The 27,612-nt window shown below is 44.2% G+C and overlaps 1 protein-coding gene across 1 annotated transcript in view; it reads left to right on the top strand.

Moving 5' to 3' along the window:
* The window catches only part of LOC111976559 (plexin-D1-like), a 99,600-nt gene that overhangs the window by 17,691 nt on the left and 54,297 nt on the right, over window positions 1-27,612 (top strand). Inside the window, 8 exon segments of the mRNA XM_024005477.2 lie at window positions 2,493-2,622; window positions 3,712-3,889; window positions 4,000-4,108; window positions 14,426-14,525; window positions 16,350-16,448; window positions 18,318-18,410; window positions 18,575-18,668; window positions 19,481-19,638. Coding sequence (XP_023861245.2) covers window positions 2,493-2,622; window positions 3,712-3,889; window positions 4,000-4,108; window positions 14,426-14,525; window positions 16,350-16,448; window positions 18,318-18,410; window positions 18,575-18,668; window positions 19,481-19,638 — 961 coding nt within the window.

A 27,612-nucleotide genomic window follows, 5' to 3' on the forward strand; every position in this document is an offset into this window, starting at 1 on the left:
ATAAATACACAGATAAAAAAAATCACAATCAATATAACAATTCATTCAGAACGAGGTCATCAGTCAAGACCCCCTCTCCCACTCACTACTTCAACAAGACCAGAAAAACAGATAAAACTACCAACAGATCAGAGCCCACACACAGACAGAGATATAAGCCACAACAGAAGAACACACACACAGACAGATATACAGAAGAACCCACACACAGACAGATATACAGAGAGACCCACACAACACAGACAGATATACAGAGAGACCCACACACAGACAGATATACAGAGAGACCCACCACACAGACAGAATACAGAGAACCCCACAGGACAGATTACAGAGAGACCCACACAACAGACAGATATACGAGACCCCATACACAGACAGATATACAGAGAGCCCACACACAGACAGATATACAGAGACCACACAGACCAGATATACCAGAGGACCCACACACAGACATTAATCAGAGAGACCCAACACAGACAGGTATACAGAGAGACCCACACAGACAGATATACAGAGAACCCCATACACAGACAGATATACAGAGAGACCACCAACACAGACAGATATACAGAGATACCTACAGCAGACAGGATATCAAGGAGAGACCCCCACACAGAAGATATGTACAGAGAGACACACACAGACTAACGAAGACCCAGTCGAGATACAGAGAGACCCCACCCAAGATTACAGATGATACAACACATGACCAGAAGTAAGAGACCACACGACAGACAGATTACAGAGGGACCGCAACAACAGAAATATACAAGAGGACCCACACAGATCAGATAATAAAGAGACCCCGATACACAGACAGATATAACCGAGAGACCCAACTACACAGCGATTTTAGATCATACACAGAAGAAGCGGACACACGAAGATATACAGAGATTACCACATAAGCGAGACCAGAAACAGCAGATATAAGAAGACAAACACATTCAGAGACACACAGAGCCAGATATACGAGAGATACCCATAACAGACAGATAGTACAGAGAGACCCATACACAGACAGAGATATACAGAGGAGACCCAGTGACACAGACAAGACTATACAGAGATACCCATACATGTGTGTGTGTGTGTGTGTGTGTGTGTGTGTGTGTGTGTGTGTGTGTTTGAGAGAGGGAGTTGTTTATGTATCAGTATATGAGTGTGTTAGAGTTGACAGATAAGTTGTGAATGGATTTTAGAATCAATTTCAAACAGTAATATATACCACACTTTTCCTGAGCAGCCCCAGGCATGAAGGTTTCCTCTTAAGGAAGGGAAGTAAGAAAAGTCCATTCTGATGCCTCACTGGGTTAGACAGAGGGAAACAACTCACTGGTCACTTAGTTACTGTCTGACTTTCCTGATCAGCATCATAGCTTGTCAGTGTACATACTGTACATGTGTGTATGTGTGTGTAAAATAGGTGTGCGTGAGCAAGCCAGCGGATGTGTGTATACATTTAAATGTGCTTCTTTGTGTTTGTGGGTATGTAAGGGGTTTTATGTGGGATTGCAGATACATTCTATTCTATTCCTAGAAGAGCTGCTGACCTCATGGCTCATCCTGGTCCCTCAGCGACAGTAGGACTGAAATCTGGACATTCACTCACGCATGCAGCGAAACACACACACACGCAAACATACATACAAACAGGCACATTTACATGCATCCACACATCCGCACACTCACTTGTTTGCGCACACCTATTTTAGAACATACTTGTTAAAGTGTCAAAGGAAAGTTTGGGCGCTAAAGTCATTACATGGTGATTATCACTTCAAACGGCTGTTTTATTGTCTGTGGTTTCTCTAGTCCACTTTATCTATACTTTAAGGTTGTTGTGTTCTTGCTCTGCTCTATTCTGCACTGCAGGAGTACTAGCTGTGCTCGTTATTAGTCAAACAGTAGTCATAGTATGAGCCTACCTTGCCTGATCGCTCCCACTTTCTCACAGTCTGTCTCTCATACATATGTATGCACAGATAGACACAGAAGTACACACACACATATGAATAAATAAAGACTTGGCCCGGTAGATTTTTAATTAGATCAACTGGCCCCTGATCTGAGTGCTGGAGGGGCAGGTTGTCATGGGAACATGAGTAGGTGTGTTGTGTGTGCTGAACTGACTGATAGTCCAGAACTGTCATGTGACACAATGAGATGATCAGAATCTGATACTCTGTGTGCAACAGACCAGAACACTGACTGGAGAGCAGATGAAGTGGGAAAACTGAGTAAACAAAGTTTGCAATGTGGAGCTTTATTGTTATTAGGTCCATAGAGGAGCTCATTTGAGAAGTCCTGCTAGATAGTAGTCTGGCTATGAATGGCTTTCACTATGCGATATCTCACTATCTATGTCTTCCCATAGGGAGATTATAAACATAAATGATCAGGGAAGTTGGCTTCAATTCATACTTCTTAACCAATGTACTCTCTCTCCCATGTACCCATGTACTCACTATATGCCCTGTGTGCAGGTGTTCCATCCAGAGGGAGTGTTCCGGGGGGCTGATGGTGCGCTCCTGGATCGGAATGGGTGAGGGTCCCCAGCAGTGCCCCTCCATGACCCTCACCCCCCAAGAGATCAGCCTTTCGGCTGACATCAAGGTACCAGACATGACATAATAACTGGTTTTCCTATGTCCTACATCAGTACGTTTATCAGTTCAAACAGAAAACTTGAGCAACTATTGTGAAGTTTCAGGTCAAATCAAAGTTTATTTGTCACGTGCGCCGAATACAACAGGTATAGACCTTACAGTGAAATGCTTACTTAAAGGCTCTAACCAATAGTGCGGAAAAAAAAGGTATATGTGTGTGTGTGTGTGTAGGTAAGTAAAGAAATAAAACAACAATAAAATGACATTTGAAAATAACAGTAGCAAGGCTATATACAGACACCGGTTAGTCAGGCTTATTGAGGTAGTATGTACATGTAGGTATGGTTAATTAAAGTAACTATGCATATATGATGAACAGAGAGTAGCAGTAGCGTAAAATCATTATTATTATAGTATTGAGTTGTGAAGTTATCATCCTTCTCAGTTGTACGTACACTAGTTACATTATCAGGCTCAGACACAGGACTGTGTTGGGTATGTAAGTCAGGTAGGCTGTGATAGGTCCAGCAGCTGTCCAATTCACAGTCATCATTCAGGGCCACAAGAGCTGGGCCCCCTGCCGTCTCCCCAAACAGGAAACAGCAGGCAGGAAAGAGGAAGTAAGGGCCACAGCCAGGAAGAGATCAATTCCAAAGACAATAGAGTGCAGTTCAGTGTCGCATGTTACCATAATGTCAGTGGTCTCCAACTACTGTATCTATAGCTATGTCATCTTCCTCTCCATCTCTTTCCCCTTCTCCCCCTCTCTTCCCCCTCTTCCCCCCCCCCTTCTCCCCCTCTTCCCTCTATTCTACCTCTTCTCCCCCTCTTCCACCTCTTCTCCCCCTCTTCCACCTCTTCCCCCTCTGTTTTTCTCACACATATTGAAATAGATCAGTGAGATTTATGGGCAATGCAGTGCTGCTATATGACACTGTGTTGTTCCTCAGTGTTATGTCTCTCATGTCTCTTCTCACGTAACAGTATATTTGGATGCAAGTTTATTGTGCCATCTGTCATTTGGAGACAATGTTTTCTCTCTCTCTTCCCCTCTCTCCTTCCCTTCATCCCCCTCACCCTTCCTTCTCTCCAACAGGATGTGGGGATTCTGATAAACGGCAGTGTCCCTGATCTGGTTGGTTCCCGGGTAGAGTGTGACTACGGATTGGGCGTTGCCACTGTAGCCACTGTGCACCTGGACTATGGCTCCGCCCAGATTCAGACCTGCCCCCTCCTGCCCCGGGAGAGGTACCCCCACATCCCCCCTGGCAGAGGTAAGGGCTACATGTACTGGTAGAACACTAGTTAGATTTCATCAAGTGACATCACCCCTGATCCTGAGATATGCCGAGATATGTCTCCATGTTATATGTTGTTGTGACAGATCACCTGATGGTTCCTGTGGCGATTAAGGTGAATGGCACGTCTGTGGTTTCTGGGACCTTCCTCATCTATGATTGCGAGAGGACAGGAGCGATACACCCCAAGACTGCGTGAGTGTTTCAAATCTAGGAGTCATCCAGGGTTTCTTTTAGATTTGTTCCACCATCTCATAGTGTTATCTACTAACACTTACCAAACCTTCCTAAGTTAAACCCAGTTACAAGGAACACACACACACACAAGGCCCAGAGCCCCGTCACTCGCATGAAGAAAATAAGGAAATGCAGGGTGCCTTGTGAGAATTCATTGGCGAGTGGGTAACCCGCCTCTACCATCCATTCTATTAGCCAACGTGCAATCACTGGGGAATAAACTGGATGAGCTCCGTTCAAGACTATCCTACCAACGGGACAATAAAAACTGTACTATCTTATGCTTCACCGAGTTGTGGATGAATGACGACACAGATAATATACAGTTGGCTGGGTTTTCCGTGCATCGGTAGGACAGAACATCTACGTCCGGTAAGACGTGGAGTGGGTGTGTGTGTCTGTTTGTCAATAACAGCTGGTGCGCAATGTCTAATATTAAGATAGTCTCGAGGTATTGCCCGCCTGAGGTACTGTAGAGGTACCTCATGATATGCTGTAGACCACGCTATCTACCAAGAGAGTTTTCATCTATATTTTTCGTAGCCATAAATTTACCACCACAAACCGACGCTGGCACTAAGACTGCACTCAATGAGCTGTATAAAGCCATAAGCAAACAAGAAAATGCTCATCCAGAAGCGGTGCTCCTAGTGGCCAGGGACTTTAATGCAGGCAAACGTAAATTTGTTTTACCTMATTTCTACCCACATATCACATATGCAACAAGAGGGAAAAAAACTCTAGACCACCTTTACTCCACACACAGAGACGCATACAAAGCTCTCCCTTGCCCTCCATTTGGAAACTCTGACCATAATTCTGTCCTCCTGATTCCTGCTTACAAGCAAAAACTAAAGCAAGAAGTACCAGTGACTCGCTCACTATGGAAGTGGTCAGATGGCACGGATGCTACGCTACAGGACTGTTTTGCTAGCACAGACTGGAATATGTTCCGGGATTCATCGAATGAGGCATTGAGGAGTACGCCACCTCAGTCACCGACTTCATCAATAAGTGCATCAATGACGTCGTCCCACAGTGACCGTACGTACATATCCCAACCATAAACCGTGGATTACAGGCAACATCCGCACCGAGCTAAAGGTTAGAGCTGCCGTTTTCAAGGAGCGGGACACCAATCCGGACACTTATAATAAATCCCGCTATGCCCTCAGATGAACCATCAAACAGGCAAAGTGTCAATACAAAAACTATTGGATGTGGCAGGACTTGTAAACTATTACGTACTACAAAGGGAAACCCAGACGCGAGCTGCCCAGTGACGTGAGTCTACCAAATGGGCTAAATGCCTTTTATGCTCGCTTCGAGGAAAGAAGCATGCATGAAAGCACCAGCTGTTCTGGACAACTGTGTGATCGCACTCGCCATAGCCTATGGGAGCAAGATCTTTAAACAGGTCAACATTCACAAGGCCGCGGGGCCAGGCGGATTACCAGGACGTGTACTCAGAGCATGCGCAGACCAACTGGCAAGTGTCTTCATTGACATTTTCAACCTCTCCCTGACCGAGTCTGTAATACCTACATGTGTCGGCAGACCACCATAGTCCCTGTGCCCAAAAAACAAAGGTAACCTRCCTAAATGACTACTGGCCCGTAGCACTCACGTCGGTAGCCATGAAGTGCTTTGAAAGGCTGGTCATGGCTCACATCAACACCATCATTCCGGAAACCCTAGATCCACTCCAATTTGCATACCGCCCCAACAGATCTACAGATGACACAATCTCAATCGCATTCCACACTGCCCTTTCCCACCTGGACAAAAGGAACACYTATGTGAGAGTGCTATTCATTGACTACAGCTCAGCGTTCAACACCATAGTGCCCACAAAGCTCATCACTAAGCTAAGGACCCTGGGACTAAACACTTCCCTCTGCTACTGGATCCTGCACTTCCTGACAGGTCACCCCCGGGTGGTAAGGGTAGGCAACAACACATCTGCCACGCTGATCCTCAACACGGGGGCCACTCATGGGTGCGTGCTTAGTCCTCTCCTGTACTCTCTGTTCACCCACGACTGCGTGGACAAGCACAACTCCAACACTATCATTAAGTTTGCTGACGACACAACTTTGGTAGGCCTGATCACCGAAAATGATGAGACAGCCTATAGGGAGGAGGTCAGAGACCTGGCAGTGTAGTGGACAACAACYTCTCCCTCAACGTGAGCAAGACAAAGGAGATGATCTTGGACTACAGGAAAAGGAGGGCCGAACATGCCTCCATTCACATTGATGGGGCTATAGTGGAGTAGGTCGAGAGTTTCAAGTTCCTTGTTGTCCACATCACCAACAAACTACCGTGGTCCAAACGTGCCAAGAAAGTTGTGAAGAGGGCACGACAATCCCTTTTCCCCCTCAAGAGACTTTAAAGATTTGGCATGGGTCCTCAGATCCTCAAAAAGTTCTACAGCTGCCGCATCGGGAGCATCCTGACTGGTTGCATCACCACCTGGTATGGAAACTGCTCGGCATCTGACCGTAAGGCACAACAGAGGGTAGTGCATACAGCTCAGTACATCACTGGGGCCAAGCTTCCTGCCATCCAGGACTTTGCCAAAGACTCCCGCCACCCTAGTCATAGACTGTTCTCTTGCTACCGCACGGTAAGCGGTATCAGAGGGCCAAGTCTAGGTAAAAAAAGCCTCTTTAACAGCTTCTATCCCCAATCCATAAGACTGCTGAACAATTAATCAAATGGCCACCTGGACTATTTGCATTGAACCCCCGCTCCTCATTTGTTTTTACACTGCTGCTACTCGCTGTTTATTATCTATCCATTGTCACTTTTCCCCTACCTACATATACAAATTACCTCGACTAACCTGTACCCCCACACATTGACTTGGTACCGGTACCCCCTATATATAGCCTCATTATTGTTATTTTGTGTTCCTTTTTTAAATTACATTTTTTACTTTTGTTTATTTAGTAAAACATTTCTTAACAACTGCATTGTTGTAAGTAAGCATAACACGGTAAGTTCTAAGCCTTTTGTATTCGGCGCATGTGACAAATACAATTTGATTTGATTTGAAATAGCTGGATCATAAGTGGGAAATTTGAGGCACGCAAACAGCCCCGTCCTTGAGCAGAGTTCTCTGCCAAGTCCCTAGCATCACTCAAATGTCGGCCAAATGTCATCTATAGTCTCAATGGCATTCTCATCGCACATAGAGCGCCAATCAGAATGGGCGGCAGAGCTATAGAAACCAGTGTCAGTGTCACTGAGGGGAGCTGTGTTGTTTATATTTGTGTTGTACTGTATGTTGTTGGTTGGCTGTACAGTATCTCTCATGTTGTATGTTGYCTAGCAACATTTGTTTATTGGGATTAAATATAGTTTATTGAATTGAATAGTTTACCCTCTGTACTCAGTGAGGGTGATGTTGGTTAAATTTGTCTATGTCTATTAGCATAGTTTAAATTCAGCCTGGTCGAGGCTTTATGTGGAATGTGGAATTAATATACTGTGGAAGCAAAAGTAAGGAAATTGTAAGTAGGAGCTTTGGTTGGTTCTGTTGATGTTTTTTCATGTGGAGGCTGTGGCCTGTATGGTCTGTATGTCCGTAGCCAGCGTGACTGCTGACCACAGAGACAGGAGAGAAACTGCCCACAAAATGAGGAGGAAACTGAGCTACACTTCCTAACCTCCTGCCAAATGTATGACCATATTAGAGACACATATTTCCCTGAGATTACACAGACCCTCAAAGAATTCACAAAACAAATCCAATTTTGAACAACTCCAATATCGATTGGGTGAAATACCAGTCTGCCATCACAGCAGCAAGACCTGTTGCCACAAGAAAAGGGCAACCAGTGAAGAACAAACACCACTGTAAATACATCCCATATTTACATATATTTATTTTCCCTTTTCTACTTTAACTATTTGCACATCGTTATAACACTGTACATGGAGTGCATTCCGAAAGCATTCAGACCCTTTGACTTTTTCCACATTTTGTTACATTAGAACACAGTGGCCTCCATCATTATTAAATGGAAGAAGTTTGGAACCACCAAGACTCTTCCTAGAGCTGGCCGCCCGGCCAAACTGAGCAATCGGGGGAGAAGGGCCTTGGTCAGGGAGGTGACCAAGAATTCGATAGTCACTCTGACAGAGCTCCAGAGAAGGACAACCATCTCTGCAGCACTCCAACAATCAGGCCTTGATGGTAGAGTGGCCAGATAGAAGCCACTCCTCAGTAAAAGGAACATGACAGCCTGCTTGGAGTTTGTCAAAAGGCACCTAAGGACTTTCAGACTATGAGAAACAAGATTCTCTGTTCTGATGAAACCAAGATTGAAGTCTTTGGCCTGAATGCCAAGCATCACATCTGGAGGAAACCTGGCACCATCCCTACGGTGAAGCACGGTGGTGGCAGCGTCATGCTGTGGGGATGTTTTTCAGCGGCAGGGACTGGGAGACTGGTCAGGATCGAGGGAAAGATGAACAGAGCAAAGTACAGAGAGATCCTTAATGAAAACCTACTCCAGAGCAATCAGGACCTCAGACTGGGGAGAAGGTTCACCTTCCAACAGGACCCTAAGCACACAGCCAAGACAACGCAGGCTTCGGATCAAGTCTCTGAATGTCCTTGAGTGGCCCAGCCAGAGCCAGGACTTAAACCCGATTGAACATCTCTGGAGAGATCTAGAAATAGCTGTGCAGCGACGCTCCCCATCCAACCTGACAGAGATTGAAGGGATCTGCATAGAATGGAAGAAACTCCCCAAATACAGGTGTTCCAAGCTTGTAGCACCATACCTAAGACGACTCGAAGCTGTAATCACTGCCAAATGTGCTTCAATAAAGTACTGAGTAAATTATTTGAATACGTATGTAAATGGTTTATTTCCGTTTTCTAAAAACCTGTTTTTGCTTTGTCGTCATGGGTTATTGCGTGTAAATTGATGAGGGGAAAAAACGATTTAATCAATTTTAGAATAAGGCTGTAACGTAACAAAATGTGGAAAAATGTCAAGGGGTCTGAATACATTTCGAATGCACTATAGCCATAATATGACATTTGAAATGTATTTATTCCTTTGAAACTTTTGTGAATGTAATGTTTACTGTTAATTTTTTATTATTGATTTCACTTTTGTTTATTATCTATTTCACTTACTTTGGCAATGTAAACATATGTTTCCCATGCCAATAAAGCCCTTTGAATTGAAATGAGAGAGAGAGGCTTCTCTGTTCTGGAGGACAGCCAGCTGGTTTCCTATTTGCGTATTTGACCATGTTTCGGGATCTGCCTTATCTCATGAGCAGATCTCTGGATCAGTGTGTTTGTGTGTGTGTGCATGTGTGCGTGTGTGTGTGTGTAAATGGTGATCAGATCTGTTAACTGTTTGGATGTGTCCCTCTTGCACACTTATCATGTCGCTTTGGAGGTGTGAAAGTAGACTTGAGTATAATATACAGTATGTGTCTACCTATAAATGACTGTGTATGTGTATGCATTCAGAGGCAATCTTAGGGTTTGTTAATTTGGCTCACTTGTCAAATTGGTTTAGTGGTGTGAAAATGGACTTGTGTTGTTGTGTGTGTGTGTGTGTGTGTTGTGTGTGTGTGTGTGTGTGTGTGTGTGTGTGTGTGTGTGTGGTGTGTGTGTGGTGTGTGTGTGTTTGTGTGTGTGTGTGTGTTGTGTGTGTGTGGTGTGTTGTTATGTAAGTAGGTGAATATTGGTGTGTGTTCTTTTATGCCTCTGAGTCCACATGGGCGTCTGATAGTGTGAAGTATTGCTGAAGGTGATAATGCCCTAAGTGCGATTTTCACATGAAGAGCACAGGGCTGCTAAATGAAGACCACAGATTAGATTAGACTCTATCCACATTTAATCACTTCAAGCTGTGGGATCCTGAGTGGTGCAGCGTTCTAAGGCACTGCATCGCAGTGCTAAAGGCGTCACTACAGACCCGGGTTCGATCCTGGGCTCTATCACAACCGGCCGTGATCGTCCCATAGGGTGGCGCACAGTTGAACCAGCGTCGTCCGCGTTAGGGGAGGGTTTGGCCGGGGTAGGCCATCATTGTACATAAGAATTTGTTCTTAATAACTGATTTGCCTAGTTAAATAAAGGTTAAAAAAACTAAAATAAATAAAAGTTGCTCTCTCTCTTAAACCTCTCTGGGATATGTGGGTCGCCACCTCGCCAACAGCCAGTGAAATTGCAGGGCGCCAAATTCAAAACAACAGAAATCSCATAATTAAAATTCCTCAAACATACAAGTATTATACACCATTTTAAAGATAAACTTATTGTAAATCCAGCCACAGTGTCCGATTTCAAATAGGCTTTACGGCGAAAGCATACCAAACGATTATGTTAGGTCAGCACCTAGTCACAGAAAACCATACAGCCATTTTCCAGCCAAGGAGAGGGCTCACAAAAGTCTGAAATAGCGATTAAATGAATCACTAACCTTTGATGATCTTCATCAGATGGCACTCACAGGACTTCATGTTACACAATAAATGTGTATTTTGTTCGATAAAGTTAATCTTTATGTCCAAAAACCTCATTTGAAATTGGTGTGTTACGTTCAGAAATGCATTGTCTCAAACAAACATCCGGTGAAAGTGCAGAGAGCCACATCAAATTACAGAAATACTCATAATAAACATTGATAAAAGATATAAGTGTTATGCATGGAATTATAGATAAACTTCTCCTTAATGCAACCGCTGTGTCAGATTTCAAAAAGGCTTTACGGCAAAAGCACACCTTGCGATTATGTTAGGTCAGCACCTAGCCACAGAAAAACATACAGCCATTTTCCAAAGAAGGAGAGGTGTCACAAAAGTCAGAAATAGCTTTATAAATATTCACTTACCTTTGATGATCTTCATCGGAATGCACTCCCAGGAATCCCAGTTCCACAATAAATGCTTGTTTTGTTCGATAAAGTAATTTATGTCCAAATACCTCCTTTTTTGCGCGTTTAGCCCAGTAATCCAAATGCTCAATGCGCGATCGCTTAGTTCAGAGAAAAAGTCAAAAAAGTTATATTACAGTTCGTAGAAACATGTCAAACAATGTATAGAATCATGTTTGTATCATAAATCTTCAATAATGTTTCAACTGGACAATTCCTTTGTCTTTAGAAAGAAAAAGGAACGCAGCTAACTCGATTTCTGCCAGACAGCTCTTATTCTCTCCCCCTTCACAGTAGAAGACTGAAACAAGGTTCTAAAGACTGTTGACATCTAGTGGAAGCCTTAGGAAGTGCAATATGACCCCATAGACACTGTATATTCGATAGGCAATGACTTGAAAAACTACAAACCTCAGATTTCCCACTTCCTGGTTGGATTTTTTCTCAGGTTTTTGCCTGCCGTATGAGTTCTGTTATACTCACAGACATAATTCAAACAGTTTTAGAAACGTCAGCGTGTTTTCTATMCAAATCTACTAATTATATGCATATTCTAGCTTTTGGGCCTGAGTAGCAGGCAGTTTACTCTGGGCACCTTATTATCCAAGCTACTCAATACTGCCCCCCAGTCCCAAAGAAGTTAATAACTCCAGAAAGACTGAGAGAGGCTCTCTGTGTCCACTAGAATTTCACCATAACACTGTAACCGGATACGGGCTTATTTCGTTCTGCGTTTGGACTGAAGCCTGGTTCTGTGGGTCTTGCGTCTGTTTTAAAATGGTACTGTGTGTGTTTGTATTCAGAATGGTGTGTGTGTATGTGTGTGTTGAGAGTGCTCTTTCACAGCCGGGTCGATGTGGTTTCTAGGTGAGGCGCTAATGGACAACTAGACGGGGAGCATTCCTCTCAGACCAAACGCCCCGGCAGACCAAACGTCTCTCTCTCTCTCTCTCTCTCTCTCTCTCTCTCTCTCTCTCTCTCTCTCTCTCTCTCTCTCTCTCTCTCTCTCTCTCTCTTTCTTTCTCTTTCTCTCTTTACACACTCCCCACTTTCTATCTTTTCAGTCTCTCACACACTTTCCCCTCTTTTTCACCCTTTGTCTCCCTCCTTCTCACTATCCCTCGGTGTCTCTCATTCCCCCCTCTGCCCCCTTCCTCTCCCCATTTAATAACGTCTATTCTCCCTAACAGCTTTCTCCTTGACAGAGACATGATTGAGAGTGTGTGTTTAACCACAGTGCTCACCGAGAGGCCCTGAGAGTAAAAGCTCACCTGTGTGTTCAGTGTGTGTGGTATGTTCATTCCGTGTGTGAGGGTCAGGGGTGGGGGGTTCAGCATGGCTCTATAGGACAAGCAAGAAAGGACAAGAWGCTAGAAAGAGTGTTTGTGTGTGGGTGTGTTGTGTGCGTTTCTGTATGTTTGTGAGTGAGACATTTAGTGAAATTTTTTTTTTTAAATCCCTGGAGTGGGTTGTGTCACGTTCCTGACCTATTGTTCCTTTTTCTTTTATTTATTTAGTTGGTCAGGGCGTGAGTTGGGGTGGGTTGTTTTTGTGTGTTTTGTCTAGTCTATGGGGTGTTGTATGTGTATGGGGCAGAGTAGAGTATAGTTGTCTAGTTATGTCTATGGCTGCCTGGATTGGTTCTCAATCAGAGACAGCTGTCATTCATTGTCTCTGATTGGGAGCCATATTTAAGGCAGCTATAGGCAGTAGGCTGGTGTGGGTAGTTGTCTATGTCTAAGTGTTTAGTGTCAGCACTTATGTTTCTTAGCTTCACGATCGGTTGTTTTGTTTATTTTGTAAGTGTTTGTTTTTTCCTTCATTAAAAGAAGATGTATTTTTCACGCGCTGCGCCTTGGTCCTCTCTCTCTTATCAAGACGATCGTGACAGGTTGTCTGCTTCTAATCACCCCCACCCCACCAGAAAACACACTAGGCTTTGGCCGCATCCAGATTGTCATACCAGGATATTCGGTAATACCTGCTCTGAACACAAGGGGTGCTATATTCAAACCCCACTGAGCCTCTGTAATCTTAAGGTTATAAATGATAGCAAGTACATGTAAAATTCCATAGAGAATGCTAACTAAATGCTAACAAGCACATTGCAAACACTTTATACAGTCTCTGACCTAAACTATTTGCAGGACTGAAATACCATCTCATAAAGTTATACAAGTAACTCAGAAATGCTACTCACAGTTTTCTGCACCCACAAAACAAATATTAGACAGCAAGGCTCTTGATCCAGGAGGCAATTATCTGCTGCTACCAAGCGAAGCTTGATTTTGGAAGAAGCTAACCACTTAGCTAGATAGCTAACTAGCTACTAAATTAGCAAACCAAATGCACAACTGCAGAGCATTTAACACATTTTAGACAGTTAACTTAATAGTTATAAGATATCTAGCTGGCAAACATTTAGTTTTGAATTCCATACGGTAACTAAATCACCTGGCGCATGCTGCACAACAGTGAGTGATTCACAAGGCTCCGGTCTCTCGTCGTTGTGTGCTTGTAAACAATGAAAAATTATGTGACAGGTGAAATTAAGAACGCAATCTTCTTTATCTCCTAACGTATTGCACAAATTGGTTTAAGGTCTTTGCAAAAAGTAGCTACAAATATTCAAATGTAGAAAAAACTCCAAAGAAATAGTTTCAACGGTATTGACTGTATTAAAAAAACATCTCGTGGCTGTTTCCAAATACCCCGGTATGCAGTATATACGGCTTACCGCCCAAGTCTAACACAGACACACCACTCCACGTTCCTGCAAACCCCTCCATCTCTCCAATCTTAATCGGCAAGCTGCACCCCTTCTCCCATGGTTGTATGGAGACAGACAGGGAATCACTGGAGGGGCTGTCACTCCAGGTGTTGGAACATCTGTCTTCCACCCGCAGGCAATAGAGACACACACAGTGGAGGTGTTCCAATTTGGGCTGCTATCTGGGAAGACACACACACAAACACGCACAAACACACACACACAGTACACATATACACACACGCGCAATCACGTACGCACGCACGCACACACACACACACACACACACACACACACACACACACACACACACACACACACACACACATAGAGCTCCCTCAGGGATTCCAGACTGCGTAGGTCCTAATGAATAGTGGAGCTCTCTGTTTAGTATCTTCTCTCTGTGCCAGTGTAACCATGATCGACCTTGCATGTTGCTTTGTCCACTGGGTTTGTCCACTGGGTTTGTCCACTGGGTTTGTCCACTGGGTGTGTTTGAGTGTTTACTACAGGCTCCAGGTCTCATCTGTGTGTGTTTGGCCCATGTCAGATGGTCTAATTGTTATCTATGTGTGTTGTCCTGTGTTTCAGGTGTATCAGCTGTCTAAGCACCAGGTGGAGATGTTACTGGGACCAAAACAGCCACTCTTGCCTCTCCACTAAAGACGACTCCAAACCCAGCCTGCTAGAGGTGAGTTACCCCTCTGTTTTAAACCACTCCAATCAGATATACTGTAAGTATAAGTAGCAATAATAAGCATGGATCAGTTCCCCACTAGTCCTGACCTTAAAGGGGCAATCCGCAGTTGAAACAATAACAAAACGGCATCCCGCCATTGTTTAAGTAAAACGCTGAAGTGTGGGACTGAAGAAATGTAACCACTCTCAAATGCATAAACAAAGCTGTGGATACAAGTCTGACCATCCATGATGTCAACATTATAGTTTCACATGTGTTATCGTGTGATACAGTGTTTGTTTGCATATCGGGTTTGGCCTGGGTAGGCCGTCATTGTCAGTAAGAATTTGTTCTTAACTGACTTGCCTAGTTAAATAAAGGTTCAATTAAAATACGTACTTTGTTTACAAACATTGAAGTTAAACAAGCTTATATTTTGGGTTCTGATGGGGTACAACAGTTGAACTAAGCTCATGAGGCATTTCTAAGTTATATTCTTCAAGAATCAATGGGTACATATCATTCATTTATAAGTCCAAAACTAGATGTAGCAACGGAAGATTGCCCCTTTAAACATTAGAGGGGAAGACTTCAACTAAACCCTAGATCAGTGGCAACCAATCACAAGCTCCTATGATGATCTCAGTTCATTCTCATTTGGCATTGTAACAGCCCGGCAAGTCATGTGGTCATACCAGGTCAAAGCTATCTTACTGTTGTCAGCCATTTTTAAAACAGCCCATAAAACCTCGGGAGACATGGTTAACATACTCCCAACGAGATAATGGGCCATGTTAAAGCCTCTCTGACCTTTCCAAAACCCTCTCTCCCAGTTCTTCATCGTGGTGGCTTTTGATAGGCCCACTGGAGCCAGTGTGTTGAAGAATGGGTTCACTGTTTCACAGTTTTTCCTGTCTTATGTACAATGCTGTATAAGGTTGCCATGGTGTCCAGTTAGTGTGTACTGTGCTCGAGTGTGAGGAGCTTTTATCGGAAAATGAATGTTAGCAATGATTTTTTCAAAATGGTCAAAATCTGTCATTGAAGACTGAGCTCAATATTAAACCTATTTTTTCAGACCTCTTTTGAGAAAAACATCTGACAAGCTTTAATTGTGATGAGAACACCTATCCCTTTAACTATTGTTATGTTACGGCAAGACAAGCTCGTTAAGTTCATTATAGCTATCACAGCCCCCCTAGACACTCCTCACCTCCTCTGAGCATACCTATGCCCTGACAGCATCACCGCTGTGGTACAGCCAGCCACCCCACTCTTCTACTGCCTTTGGTGTTAGAGCCAAGAGTGTTAACACACAGCTATGTCCCTCTGCCACTATTAGGAGCCCCACTCACAGGCAGCTGTTCTGAAAGGAGAGGAGAGGGTCTGATTGGGTCCAGAGAGACTGATGTACTCAACTGGAGGAGTGTGGTTAGGTGAGTCAGAGTGAGTTAGTCGGGCCATACCATGACAATAAATGTCCTGACTGAAAAATAAAAGTCATATCTTCATCAAAATAATATTCCTTTCTTAATCGAAATAAAAGTCCTATCTTAATCTAAGTAAAAGTCCGATATGAGGTTCTGTAAAGATGGTCAGAAATAAAGTCTGAGTTCAGGTCTTCTGCTTTGAGCCCCATCCTGCCATTCTTCCGCCATCTTTGCCATCTGGTGTGTCTCACTGCCGCTCCACTTTAGGATGTTGTTGTTTCCCTCTGAGCAGAGCAGAGCTTCACCCTCTTATTTCCTCCTCCTCCTCTCAGCCACATAAACAGGACAGGTGTTTTACATTGTTTTCTTTAACCCATGAGTGTTTGTGTCACTTCCCGTCCTCCAGAATTCTGCTTCCTGTCCAAGCCTTGTGGCCAAGGATGTTCCACCATCACCCTCAGGGATAACCCAAGACTTCACCCTGTCGCTAAGCAACGTGGAGCAGGTACAGTATACCCTTACCCTTGTTAGATATTATCCTAAATGTGGTACAGCCGGATAGGACTAAAGTAACTCTTGGTCTTAGAGGGAGATTGGTGGGAATCATAGTCATCAATCCCTAAATGGTTGCTCTTTGGGAGTGAGCTGAGACAGCTGCAGTTACTGTGTCGGAGAGGTTAGAACCAGAATGATACCTCGTAGCTGTCTGTTCCCACCAGGTTCTCACCTCGTAGCTGTCTGTTCCCACCAGGTTCTCACCTCGTAGCTGTCTGTTCCCACCAGGTTCCTCGTAGCGGTCTGTTCCCACCAGGTTCTCACCTCGTAGCTGTCTGTTCCCACAGGTTATCTCGTAGCTGTCTGTTCCCACCAGGTTCTCACCTCGTAGCTGTCTGTTCCCACCAGGTTCTCACCTCGTAGCTGTCTGTTCCCACCAGGTTCAATCAATCAATCAAATGTATTTATAAAGCCCTTTTTACATCAGCCGATGTCACAAAGTGCTGTACAGAAACCCAGTCTAAAACCCCAAACAGCAAGCAATGCAGATGTAGAAGCACGCTGGCTAGGAAAAACTCCCTAGAAAGACAGGAACCTAGGAAKAAACCTAGTGAGGAACCAGGCTCTGAGGGGTGCCTAGTCTTCTACTGGCTGTGCCGGGTGGAGATTATAACAGAACATGGCCAAGATGTTCAAACGTTCATAGATGACCAGCAGGGTCAAATAATAATAATCACAGTGGTTGTAGAGGGTGCAACAGGTCAGCACCTCAGGAGTCAATGTCAGTTGGCTTTTCATAGCCGAACATTCAGTTAGAGACAGGTTCTCTGATGTCTTATCTCTCAGTATGTATACAGTCATTTACAGACATATGGAGACATTCAAAGAACATATAGCAATCTTTAGTACTATTCAGCCTATCTTTCTACTTTTGTAAATTTTGTACCTTCAGACAATGATTTCAGATCAGTCTGTATAACCCTAATCCTAACCTCAACATATTGAATGTGAGCCAGAAGCTGATATTGTATCTGTGATGAGGGTCTGACTCTGTTAGCATGTGACATTCCATCCCTGACTAGTTGCCAGGTCTGGTCAGTCGTAACTATAACCCTGTGCCCTTTCACACACTCTCCCACTGGATTTATATTGTGATAGAGAGTCACACACACACACACACACACACACACACGCACACATACACACACTTTACCGCCCAGATGTTGATGAATATGATGAATATGAATTATACATGATTCTGAATTTCTGCCTGGCAGGGACAATTATCCTGTGCTGTTTAGATGTTTTGCATTCTTCCCCTCCCAGGGTTGTCAATGGTTACCAGAGTTGTTCAGGGGGACACAGTTTTCTCCCAGCCAGGTTCCTGTTATTATGTCTCAGTTGACACCCTATTCCCTACATAGTGTTCGTACATGTATAGAATGAACCCAGGAAGATCAACCCTGCTCGACTAATGGGTATCTAGCTCAACTRGATGGAACAGCCACTATGCTGATAATGGAACTAAAACAATCTCCAATCTCCAATACAAACATGTCTAACTATGTGAAAACATGGAGTATCCTTGGTGCCAGGCTGTTGCTGCTGTAGCTGTCTTGCCAATGTTGTCTAGCCAATGTTTGGCATGGATCCATCCAATTGCAAAGCAGTCGGCTGAAGCAGAAACAGACTGTCAATCAAGCTAGGATGGGGAAAATAAAGACCTAGCAACATTTCTAAAGGCAAAATATCTATCCCAAAATGTGTTTCCACAAACTCCTGTTTTCCTGGGTGATGTCAGACTGTGGCAGCATTATGATTGGTTTATAAATTAAGGTTTTATTGTCATGAGGACTGTTCGGTTTGTTTTGTTCTGTAGCAGGAGGAGCTTGAGTGTGACTTTGGGAGTGAGCAGCGGTACGAGGCTCGATGGCTGAACAGTGTCTCAGAGGTCAAGTGCAGTGGAGTGATGGTGAGTACAACCAATCACCTTCCTAGGAGCACGTGTCACTCAACACAATTTTGGTGAAGGTGCCAGTCAGAAATAAGATGTTTAGTGTATGGCCAATCAAAGCCATGCTTACTGGTTGTGTATGGTGAAATGGCCAATCAGCGAGCTTGTTTCTGTCCATGTAGCTTACCACAGCGGAGAGGAGTCAGGTGTTTCAGCTCAGCCTGCGGAGAAAGGGACACCTGGACAAGTACATTGACAGCCCTAAACCCATGACCGGTAAGATTATACACACACATACACAGGCATGTGCACACACACACACACACACACACACACACACATACACCACACACACACATACACACACACACACACACACACACGCACACACACGCACACGCACAAAGCACACGCACAAGCCTAGTCCCAGATGCTAGTATATTCTCAATGTTAACAGGCAGGTATTTGCCATGTGAGCCCTGAGAGAAGAACTGACCTACAGCCAGAAGAACTGCATACTTTACTACAGGACTAATGCTTCATACCATACTCACTGCTCAGTCATCAAAACACACAAGCACAAATGGTTTCTCTGTGGGAGGTGCTGGAACATGAACACGCACATCTGTTTCTCTGGATTTCTGTTATTGTCTTCCCTCTCTGTTTCTCTGGGTTTCTGTTTGTCTTCCCTCTCTGTTTCTCTGGGTTTGTGTTATGTCTTCCCTCTCTGTTTCTCTGGGTTTTCTTTGTCTTCCCTCTCTGTTTCTCTGGGTTTGTGTATGTCTTCCCTCTCTGTTTCTCTGGTTTGTGTTATGATCTTCCCTCTCTGTTTCTCTGGGTTTGTGTTATGTCTTCCCTCTCTGTTTCTCTGGGTTTCTGTTTTGTCTTCCCTCTCTGTTTCTCTGGGTTTATATATATTATGTTGAAAATATGTTTAATCCAAAGGAACTGACATAGGTTCCGTATGATATACGCAGCCCATGCGGTGATGTAATGGAGCCCTTTCAAATAGCCTATGTGTCCTAGCAGAATGTATTGTGTTAATAAAGCCCTCCCCTTTGTCCCCTCCCTCTCCCTCTGTCTCTCAGTGGAGGTGTACAACTGTGGGGTCGGCAGTGGGGATTGTTCCCAGTGTTGGGGACGTGAGGACCAGGGTCATCTGTGTGGCTGGTGTGACAATATCTGTAGAACCAGGGATGACTGCCAGTATATGAGTAGTCAGTGTCCTGACCCCGAGATCACCAAGGTAGGAATACACACACACACACACAATGGCCCATCCGCGAGATCCATAAGATTGGACACGTCTAACTGTACTGTACATACTCATTCATGCAATTCTCCATCCCGTCATTGTTGACCTAGGGCCTAATTTAGAACAGGAAGTGGTGGCGTGTCACATGACCTGTCACATGGCGCTGTACCCTGCCTTTCCTCTGTCTTGTGATTGGGGCTTATTTTGGAAGGGGAGGTGTTATTACAGAGCTTCATTAAACCAAGTCAGTCTGAAACATCACTCTTTACTGTACAACTCCCTGACTGAATGACACCACAGCACAGTCACAGCACTTAGGCACTGGCCCTTATGGAGGAACAACACAACAGATCTGGAGGGATGACAGAGGGCATGGGAACACAGCCACTGTCTGCCCTGTCTGTCTGTCTGGGCAAGTGCGTGCGTGTGCGTGCGCGTGCGTGCGTGCGTGCGTGCGTGCGTGCGTGCGTGCGTGCGTGCGTGCGTGCGTGCGTGCGTGTGTGTGTGTGTGTGTGTGTGTGTGTGTGTGGAATTCTGTGCATACCATGTTGGTATTGAGCTCGGTACGCAGTCACCCACAGAAATAGAATAGAGCAATATACATTACCGATGTGATCACACTACAACCACATGGGTCAGGGGAATGAATGTGTTTATTTGGATGCAGATCTCACTGTGGTCAGCTCCTAGTGGTCATTAACCCCAGTCAGCTGAACACATGGGTTCAACTCTTCAGTTGGATTCATCTGAATGACTGTGCTCCTTTCTATCAAGGCTTCTGAATATCTCTGGTTATGTCCCTATGTTTGAACTGCCAGGCATTAAAGAGTGTTTAGAGTTGCAATCAGACCCGCTGTTGAATGCTGCCTTTATCTGTGCTGCAGACAGGAAGTACGGCTCACATGAGGCTCAGTTGGCCTAAACACTTCCTGTAGATAAAACCTGCCTGGCCTGGCCAAGCAGGGGAACAAATGAGTCTGACACACACACATGCGCACACACACACACATACATACACACTAACACTCAACTAATCTATAGCATCTTACACACATGGGTACACCTTCATTCAAAGGCCAGCAAGGGTTTAGAGCCACAACATACAGACCAGTTGACGTTTTTTAGGGGGTAGATCCGCTTTAATATTGCAGATAGATTGCGGCTTCCAACAATGTAATTGCCTGCATCATTTCCAATCCCCCATATATTTTTGTGATATACAGTACCAGTGAAAAGTTTGGACACACCTACTCATTCAAGGGTTTTTCTTTATTTTTGTTTTCTACATTGTAGAATAATAGTGAAGACATCAAAACTATGAAATAACACATATGGAATCATGTAGTAACCAAAAAAGTGTTAAACAAATCAGGTGTAACAACACATGCACAGGATCAATACATCCGAACATCACACCTGCGGGACAGGTACAGGATGGCAACAACAACTGCCCGAGTTACACCAAAACATTTGCTTTGTATGTTTTATGTTTTGTTTGGTCAGGGTGTGATCTGAGTGGGCATTCTATGTTGTATGTCTAGTTTGTCTGTTTCTGTGTTTGGCCTGATATGGTTCTCAATCAGAGGCAGGTGTTAGTCGTTGTCTCTGATTGGGAACCATATTTAGGTAGCCTGTTTTGTCATTGTGGGTTGTGTGTGATTGTCTATGTGTAGTGTTTAGTGTCAGCACTATTTGTTATTTAGCTTCACGGTCGTCTCGTTTATTGTTTTGTATAGTTTGTTCAGTGTTCTCTTTCTATTAAAAACAAGATGAACACATACCACGCTGCATATTGGTCCTCCGATCCTTCAAACTTTTCCTCCTCAGACGAGGAAGAGGAAGACAGCCGTGACACATTATTTGGACCGTATAGATTAATGAGCCATATCTGTTTATTGTCCAATAACATATTTAAAATCCTCCATCTACCTTGATGATCTGTTTGGACAATTTGCACATTTGGATCAAAATTACTGTTAATTAATACCATCACCCCTTTTGAATTTCTTTGCCCATGGGAGAAATGTATTCCAGTACTTTCCCCACACAACTTCATCTAAAATTTTGAATGAGTTTCCTGTAAACAATAGATATTATATTCCTTCTCTTTTAGCCAGGTAAATACTGATCGTCTTTTCTTATTATCTGCTAAGCCATTACAATTAGAACTGGCTATACTTATTTCACCATTTACCATAATGAGATTCAAGTCTCAATTCTATTTATCATAATATATGTTTGTGAACTTACCATTAAAAAGTACCATAGTGTTTGAGTGTCCATATAGGTGTACCATGATATTTGCATTGCTACTAAGTAAACCTCCAATTGTTCTCCACTATTCCACCCGCTAATCCCCCCCATCCCAAATTGGGTTGTCATCCCATTGACTGGCAGAACACCCCGTCCCCCCTGGATCCCAGGGCCAGTAGAAGTTACCATTGTTCACTCTGTCAGCCCACTCAGTGTCCCTGCGTGACTCTCTGTATCAGCCATTGTGTCAGTGTCATGACTCATGGTTTGTTGTGTGAGAGTGTCCGTCATTGCCCAGATTTTTTAGACTAGTTTAATAGTGCTTAAAACCTTATCTTTATCAAATTATCCATTAAAGATACCAACTCAAAACCCTCCGTACGTCTACGAATGGGTGGTTTAAATTGTATCTAATTTTATTCTTAGAATTACTTTATCAAATCTCTAGTAATCGATTATACACACATACATCTTTATCAAATTTTCAAATATTGTGTGTATCCCGCTTAGATGACTGAAGTTAAAAGTGTTGAAATCCTCTATTCGTGGGCAGCCCAATGTAACACACTGAAACAGCTCCCTCAGGGGAGGCGGTTGTAAGGCAGTAAACTGGGGCTGTGGTTGTGGGAGACTGGGAGTGTGATGCAATGCTTTGGCAGCCATGTTTTCCCAGACAGTCTCACCAGGAGTTAGTTAGAGTTACAGTCAGAGTTCTCAGTCTTATGGGGGAGTATCTGTTCTACCACAGTATCACCCATGGTTTACTGTTACTCTGTCCACCACAGTGACTATGTCTAAAGATTCTATGGGCTGCTGCTGTAATGTTTTCCTTTCTTGCCCCACATTTTTATTTAGTCAGCTTACAGTTGGGAAATCAGTCATTCTAGCATATTCTTTGAGCATAAACAGTAATATGAAGTATATGTTATGTGGATAGACAAGCCAGTAAAATACAGTAATGTGTTCTATGTTTGTAATACTGCAGGTAATAAAGGCAGTTGTCTGTGAGGAGTAGTTAAGATGGACTGCAACACAGTATACAGTATGGTCTCATACAGTGGGTTTGAACCAATAATGTTGATGTTTACGGTATGATCTGAACACCTGACCATGATAGAAATCTGGAGGCAGGATCCTTGAAGGATCTTTATCCAAATGATCAGTGTATCTTCATAAGAGCCCAACCAATTCATAAATTCCTGTCAAGATTATCTGGAGCATTGTAGAGGTCTTTAGAGATCCTTTATTGTTGAAGGCGTTTTGAGATCAGGAAATCTCCTGATGTTATTGTACTGTACTTTGCTCCCCTCAGATTGACTCATTCACAGAGGAGTGAGGGGTGCAAATGAGCAGCATGGCAGCTAACGCTATCGCTAACACCAGACATGATAACACCAGACACGTTAACACCAGAAAGAGAGAGAGATGTCCCAGATACATGGTGATAATTACTGTACCTACCAAGGAGAGCTTGGAGGTGTGTGCATGTGTGTGTATGTGTGTGTCACAATTTAACCTAAAGGCTTAAAAATGTTATTCATTTTGGGATAAGCTAGTTGAAGGTCAAACGCTTTGTGTAACCAAACACTTACACCAATCACCCTGTTGGTCTTATACAAATCAAATCAAATCAAATTGTATTGGTCACATACACATGGTTAGCAGAGTGTAGCGAAATGCTTGTGCTTCTAGTTTCGACCATGCAGTATTATCTAACAAGAAATCTAACAATTTCACAACTACCTTATACACACAAGTGTAAAGGAATGAATAAGAATATGTACATATAAATATATGGATGAGCGATGGCCGAACGGCATAGGCAAGATGCAGTAGATGGTATAGAGTACAGTATATACATATGAGATAAGTAATGTATGGTATGTAAACATTATATAAAGTGGCATTGTTTAAAGTGACTAGTGATACATTTATTATATACATTTTTTTTATTATTAAAGTGGCTAGAGGTTTGAGTCAGTATGTTGGCAGCAGCCACTCAATGTTAGTATTAGCTGTTTAACAGTCTGATGGCCTTGAGATAGAAGCTGTTTTTCAGTCTCTCGGTCCCAGCTTTGATGCACCTGTACTGACCTCGCCTTCTGGATGATAGCGGGGTGAACAGGCAGTGGCTCGGGTGGTTGTTGTCCTTGATGATCTTTTTGGCCTTCCTGTGACATTGGGTGGTGTAGGTGTCCTGGAGAGCAGGTAGTTTGACCCCGGTGATGCGTTGGGCAGACCTCACTACCCTCTGGAGAGCCTTGCGGTTGTGGGCGGAGCAGTTGCCCTACCAGGCGGTGATACAGCCCGACAGGATGCTCTCGATTGTGCATCTGTAAAAGTTTGTTAGTGTTTTTGGTGACAAGACAAATTTCTTCAGCCTCCTGAAGTTGAAGAGGCGCTGTTGCGCCTTCTTCACCACGTTGTCTGTGTGGGTGGACCATTTCAGTTTGTCCGTGATGTGTACGCAGAGGAACTTGAAGCTTTCCACCTTCTCCACTACTGCCCCGTCAATGTGGATAGGGGGCTGCTCCCTCTGCTGTTTCCTGAAGTCCACGATCATCTCCTTTGTTTTGTTGACGTTGAGTGTGAGGTTATTTTCCTGACACCACACTCTGAGGTCCCTCACCTCCTCCCTGTAGGCCGTCTCGTTGTTGTTGGTAATCAAGCCGTCTGCAAACTTGATGACTGAGTTGGAGGCGTGCATGGCCACGCAGTCATGGGTGAACAGGGAGTACAGGAGAGGGCTGAGAACGTACCCTTGTGGGGCCCCAGTGTTGAGGATCAGCGGTGTGGAGATGTTGTTTCCTACCCTCACCACCTGGGGACGGCCTGTCAGAAAGTCCAGGACCCAGTTGCACAGGGTGGGGTCGAGTCCCAAGATCTCATGCTTAATGACGAGTTTGGAAGGTACTATGGTGTTGAATGCTGAGCTGTAGTCGATGAACAGCATTCTTACATAGGTATGCCTCTTGTCCAGATGGGTTAGGGCAGTGTGCAGTGTGATTGCGATTGCGTCGTCTGTGGACCTATTGGGGCGGTAAGAAAATTGGAGTGGGTCTAGGGTGTCAGGTAGGGTGGAGGTGATATGATCCTTGACTTGTCTCTCAAAGCACTTCATGATTACGGAAGTTAGTGCACGGGGCGATAGTCGTTTAGCTCAGTTACCTTATCTTTCTTGGGAACAGGAACAATGGTGGCCCTCTTGAAGCATGTGGGAACAGCAGACTGGGATAGGGATTGATTGAATATGTCCGTAAACACACCAGCCAGCTGGTCTGCGCATGCTCTGAGGACGTGGCTAGGGATGCCATCTGGGCCGGCAGCCTTGCACTTTTAAATGTTTTACTCACGTTGGCTGCGGATCTGGGTTCTTGGTGAATTTATAACTGTTTGCTTTTACATGGTAATATAAGTGTAACTTACACACTATGTCCTCATTTCTCACTTTAGCTTGGAAGCACAATGTTTGTGTATCTCAGCTGTCAATCACATGAATACTTATGAATACTTTTCTTAATGTGGACCCACCCCCTCCCCTCTCACCCAGATCAAGTGGAAGCACTGTTTTTATGTGTGATAGATCTGCAGCTAGCTCGAGCCAGGCTAATAACTCACGGAGGGGTAACAGCGACCTCGGGACAGCCAGGGAAATGGTCACTCTGCGAGACATGATGCCAAGATTACAGGAACCCCTGGAGCCTCTAGAGGTTGCCCTTAGACACTATGACCAGTTTTTCCACCCCCAAGTCTAATCTTGAACATGAGTGGGGGGGAAACAAAGCTGACCTCAGATCAGCCCATAGGAGCAACCTCCCTGTGTCTCCATGGTAGGATTTTCTAAACTAGCTAGCTACGCTACACTGGGAGTTGATGGTAGATTGCTTTTGCCTGGGAGTCAGAGATAGCTATCTCGGTGGTTGTGTTTCTGTGGTGATTGGATAAATACTCTCTCTCCATGGCTCCTTAGAGGAACGCTGGGAGAAGCAAGGTCAAGGTTGAATTGATGTGTGAGAGCATGCTTCTGATCATAATATGACAAAGGAATTTCAAATACTGTAGGGACAATAGGCTACTGGAGGAATGGGAGTATAGGCTGGCTCCCTCGCTGTAGATTTGCTCTATCTCTCACCCTCACTACCCTCTCTTCCCCGTCTTCATGTTCTCCCCTGTTAATCTCTCTCTTCCCCATCTTCATATTCTCCCCTGTTAATCTCTCTCTTCCCCGTCTTCATGTTCTCCCCTGTTAATCTCTCTCTTCCCCGTCTTCATATCTCGTCCCCTGTTAATCTCTCTCTTCCCCTCTTCATATTCTCTCCCGTTAATCTCTCTTCCCCGTCTTCATATCTCCCCTGTTAATCTCTCTCTTCCCCGTCTTCATATCTCCCCTGTTAATCTCTCTCTTCCCCGTCTTCATATTCTCCCCTGTTAATCTCTCTCTTCCCCGTCTTCAATTTCTCCCCTGTTATCTCTCTCTTCCCCCTCATTCATATTCTCCCTGTTATCTCTCTCTTCCCCTCTCCTATCTCCCCTGTTGATCTCTCTCTTCCCGTCTTATTCTCCCCTGTTAATCTCTCTCTTCCCCGTCTTCATATTCTCCCCTGTTGATCTCTCTCTTCCCCATCTTCAACTTCTCCCCTGTTGATCTCTCTCTTTCCATCTTCATATTCTCCCTGTTGATCTCTCTCTTCCCCATCTTCATATTCTCCCCTGTTGATCTCTCTCTTCCCCATCTTCATTTCTCCCCTGGTATCCTCTCTTCCCTCTTCATATTCTCCCCTGTTGATCTCTCTCTTCCACATCTTCATATTCTCCCCTGTTGATCTCTCTCTTCCAGATCTTTATATTCTCCCCTGTGATCCTCTCTCCCCGTCTTCATATCTCTCCCTGTTGATCTCTCTCTTCCACATCTTTATATTCTCCCCTGTTGATCTCTCTCTTCCACATCTTTATATTCTCCCCTGTTGATCTCTCTTCCACATCTCTATATTCTCCCTGTTGATCTCTCTCTTCCCCCATCTTCATTATTCTCCCCTGTTGATCTCTCTTCCCCATCTTCAATTATCTTCCCCTGTTGATCTCTCTTCCCCTCTCATATTCTCCCCTGTTGGATCTCTCTTCCCCATCTTCATATTCTCCCCTGTTGATCTCTCTTCCACATCTTTATATTCTCCCCTGTTGATCTCTCTTCCACATCTTTATATTCTCCCCTGTTGATCTCTCTCTTCCACATCTTTATATTCTCCCCTGTTGATCTCTCTCTTCACCCTATTCACTCTAACAGCTCAATATCTGTAACACTCCCACTCCCTTCCATCTACCTCTCCGTCTTTCCTGCTTATTGCTCTCTCACTTTACATTTTAGTAATTTAGCAGATACTCTTATACAGAACAATTTACAGGAGCAGTTATGGTTAAATGCCTTGTTCAAGGGGACATCGACAGATGTATTACAGAGTCTGCTCAGGGATTCGAACCTTTCGATTACTCGCCCAACGCTCTTAACCACTAGGCTACCTTCGCCTTGACGATGTACCACTCCTCTCTGACTCTCTATATACTGTAGCTCTCTCGCTCTCAGTCTCACTTGAGTCCTGGAAGAACTACTCAGGTTTCAGAGTACACATACAGATACAGGCCTGTAGCTCAGAGAGGTACTGACTGAAGAGCCCTCTATATAAAACCTGACCCCAAACTGAGTGGAGGGAATGT

This window comes from Salvelinus sp. IW2-2015, linkage group LG17 (assembly GCF_002910315.2).
Source record: "Salvelinus sp. IW2-2015 linkage group LG17, ASM291031v2, whole genome shotgun sequence".
Classification (NCBI taxonomy): Eukaryota; Metazoa; Chordata; class Actinopteri; order Salmoniformes; family Salmonidae; genus Salvelinus; species Salvelinus sp. IW2-2015.